The 3,602-nt window shown below is 33.5% G+C and overlaps 1 protein-coding gene across 2 annotated transcripts; it reads right to left on the bottom strand.

The window, feature by feature from the left end:
- Positions 1 to 1,371: 1,371 nt before the first annotated feature.
- Positions 1,372 to 3,208, bottom strand: LOC143585874 (uncharacterized). Of its 2 annotated transcripts, none has more exons than XM_077067555.1 (4): positions 3,106 to 3,208; positions 2,942 to 2,986; positions 1,727 to 1,824; positions 1,372 to 1,649 (listed from the first exon to the last, which is right to left on the bottom strand). In XM_077067555.1, exons 1-4 carry the CDS (start codon positions 3,199 to 3,201, stop codon positions 1,619 to 1,621), a joined length of 270 nt encoding a protein of 89 aa, XP_076923670.1. In that variant the 5' UTR covers positions 3,202 to 3,208; the 3' UTR covers positions 1,372 to 1,618. The 2 variants fall into 2 exon arrangements, with proteins under 2 accessions (XP_076923670.1, XP_076923669.1); XM_077067554.1 differs by having other exon boundaries at positions 1,445 to 1,654.
- Positions 3,209 to 3,602: the final 394 nt, after the last annotated feature.

Below are 3,602 nucleotides of genomic sequence, written 5' to 3'. Positions count from 1 at the left end.
ATATTATTCTAAATCTTCCTCAAATTGTAAACCATTTACCTATTAGTAGGTTGGTTATTGACAATTTAGTTTAAAGTTTATTTTCACCCGATTCAAAATTTTAGTGTGATGCGTTTTTTAATAAATTTCTTCAAAATTATTTGACATTTCTATACGAAATATTAAAGGAATGTTGTTTACACAGTAAAAAATACTTGTCATCATAGTAGTAAATTATATATGGTGATTACACAGTAACAAATGTAACATGGAAGCAAGACGTGTCCAAATATGCTCATTTTGTTAAATTGGTTACATGTTATTTTTGTTTTTAATTTTCATACATCATATTTAATTATTTATTAATGTATTTTAAATATAAAATTAATTTCTCAACCCGTGTGTCACACGGGCATATAGCCTAGTGTCTAGTGTGTATATATATATATGTATATAGGATAAGGTTAAAATGAAAACCCACTTGAGTTGTGAAAACCCTATGTAACATCGTTTTTTTTTTTTTTGTTACATGTAATATATGTTATAACATTTAATACAAAATATCGAAACATCAAAACAAAAAATGTTTTGCTATTTTTTAACATTTTTTTACTAATTTTTATATTTGTTTTTAGGAGAGAGAAAAAGTTATATTTATATATACATTTTTTATTCACTTTAATTGTGGACCACAAAATTTAAACATTAATTAAAAACAACCACAAGATTTAAACATTAATTAAAAACATGTGGTTGAGAATGGGATTCTAGGGTTTTCACAACTCAAGTGGGTTTTCATTATATATATATATATATATATATATATATATATATTAGGGATGCTAATTAGTCAGGCAACTTGCGAGCTACTCGATACCAGAGCAATAAAAAGCTCGAAACAAGCTAAGTCTTTTCAAGCCCGAGCCTCAAATAAACTAATAAAGCTCGTTTAGTTGTCAAGCTTAAACTCAAGCCTTGTATGAGAAGATTGTTTAAGCTCGTTAAGCCTTAGCGAGCCTCGTGTATTTTTGAGCTTCAACTCTTCCAGACTTTTGTGTATTAGTTTCACACCGCATACCTAAGCTCGAGCCAAGCTTAGGCTCGTTTGGCTCTTCTCAAAATATGCTAGAATAATTAAAATGTAAATAAATTTATTAATATCTAATAAACGAGTCAAGCTTGAGCTTGAAAAAACGACTCACGTGCCAAGCTCGAGCTTTAGAAAAATAGCTCAAAACAAGCTGAGTTCAAGCTCTTGTAAGTCAAAACAACACGAGCTCGGCTCGTTTACACCCGATACTTAAATTTGCTTTCAAAAGATGTTGGATACTAACACTTTTGATTCAGTTCGGCAATTAGGTACGCTGTCTCAGTTGGATCTCACTCAAAAAGTGATCTCTCTATTAGATAGATATTATTAAAAGAAAAATCTAAAGATTGTTGCTACCTTTTTCATGGTAAGGTGCAAATAACTTAAAATGAAACAAAATCCGACAGAAAAATACTGGCAAATTCAAGTTAGAGGTGAAATTATTTGAATAAAGATTTGACTGCAGAAAAGTCAATATCAAAACATCCTTTTCAGAGCAGAAGAGATCATGATGTTCAGCGGAATTTCCTGCCTGTCATTGCCTCAGCTTCATATAATATGTGATTTATAAGCCCTCTTGCTGCACTGCAATGCAAATACACACAATTGTATTGTTTCATAGTCTGTTACCTTCACATACAAAACAGCTTAACTTACTCATCTTTCATCTTCTGAATCTTCTCCGGGTCTGTTTCATGCATGTTTTTCCTGAATTGCTGCCTCACCATTTGAACAACCAGCTCCGTGTTATGTTGCTACATTTCAGTGGATCAGTTTCAGAAGCGCATGAAAAATGTTTGAAAGCCTGTGAAAAAGTAACTAAAAGCTCGTGTGATGTTTGCACTTCAAGTAATGCAAGATGATCGACATACACGAGGCATGCGCCTTGTAGCACGCTTCTACTTGCCTGTTATTTCTAAGTTCCAATTTAGTTAATCTTTATATTGTTCGGTGTTATAAGTTTGAACTTTATTGATGTTTATTCTAATAAGTTTTAAACTTCATATAGCTGTCTTTTAACCAGTTCCCCTGATCCAGCTTATACAACGATCTATATTCATGTACAATTTTCACGATTTATAATCTGATTGTGAAATAGACCCTAAATTGGTAGTTCTGGTTCCAGGAAATCCAGCTAAAAAATTATGGTACAGTTGACCCCGCAAAAAGGAACAATTTTGCAGGTAATTTTATTAAAATAATATAATGAAAAGCAACAGTTATTTGGGAGGGTTTAGTAGCACCAAAGAATACCTCAAGTGTCCCAAGATTATTTGCATATAATTAAAGAATTTCAAAATGAAAAGGACCTTAAATAAACAAGCAATAAACCCGTTGATTGATGAGTATGATGAAGAGGATACAGGAAAGAGCAACAGCCATGTTCATGAAGAGTTCATCATCATGATGGTCTTGGGTGAACATGATGAGAAGGTTCACAAATCAAGGAAACTTGCAGAGACCCGCAATTACTTGGTCTGCAACACAAGCAAAAACCAGCTTGTTGGCAAATGATGCGTCGAGGAAGAGAGTACCATTATTCTACAAGATAGATTTTGAAGATATATTGTATATGCTCTTAAGTTGAGGGGGATATATCCATAAATCGATGGATAGGGCTAAGGTGAGCATTAAGGCTGCTAGTTTATTACACGAAGAAGAGCAACATAATCAAGCACTTGAGTACATAGACCTCTGCATGTGATAGGGTTTTACTCAAATCCTAATATGTTTTACGATAAACCAAAAGCAGCATGATGTGAATAGCGGATTGATGGTCTGCATTCGAAGCCTCTAGATTTTTAAAACTTTGTAACTCTATGAATCAACATTTGCTTATGTAATTACCAAACAAAAATTGGAAGTGCGTACCTTATGTCCAATGTACTTGGCTCTGCGTAGGCATTCGCGGTATAGCTATGACAGAAAGCAAAACACAAATTAGGTATTTTCACCAAAATCACGTGTTATATTATTATTCTTTCTTATAAAAACATGTAGAGAAATGAAGGAAATAACAGTACTGAGTGACTGACCCTAATAGCGTTGTTGGCGAGTTCAGGAGGCAGTGCTGTTTGAAGAGACGGCATTTCGGATCTAAACATAAGAATAATAATAATCAAAACATACATACAAATGGATTCATAGAGAATCAATCAGAGGAGGATAATATGAAGGAATTCATACCTAATCGGAGGAGGTGATAGATTCTCTGGTGGAGTCTGTCCGGTAACGACTGGCTTGACGGCGGAGTCTCTAGACTTAGATGAGAACCTGTCGGGTCGGGTCGGGTTTGGTTTACCAAAGATATTTATTATGGTTTTGTTATGATTATGGCTTGTAGATTTGCTGCCTAAAACTTTGAGGTATTCCCCTCACCTTTACTAAATTTCAAAAGGATGACATACATGTTTTTCTATTTCACTTTCCAAAAAAAAAAAAAATGAAAAAACCGACATGTTTGGTTTTTGTCTTTGTAAGTACTGAATTTACAATTTAGGTTTGGCTTCGCCTGTAATAAAACCCGAACTGA

This window comes from Bidens hawaiensis, unplaced genomic scaffold (assembly GCF_021521415.1).
Source record: "Bidens hawaiensis isolate Kalapana, Puna unplaced genomic scaffold, B.hawaiensis_p1.1 tig00034196_1, whole genome shotgun sequence".
Classification (NCBI taxonomy): domain Eukaryota; kingdom Viridiplantae; phylum Streptophyta; class Magnoliopsida; order Asterales; family Asteraceae; genus Bidens; species Bidens hawaiensis.
Note: the sequence above shows the minus strand (reverse complement) of the source record. Positions and strands in the feature narration are given on the sequence as shown.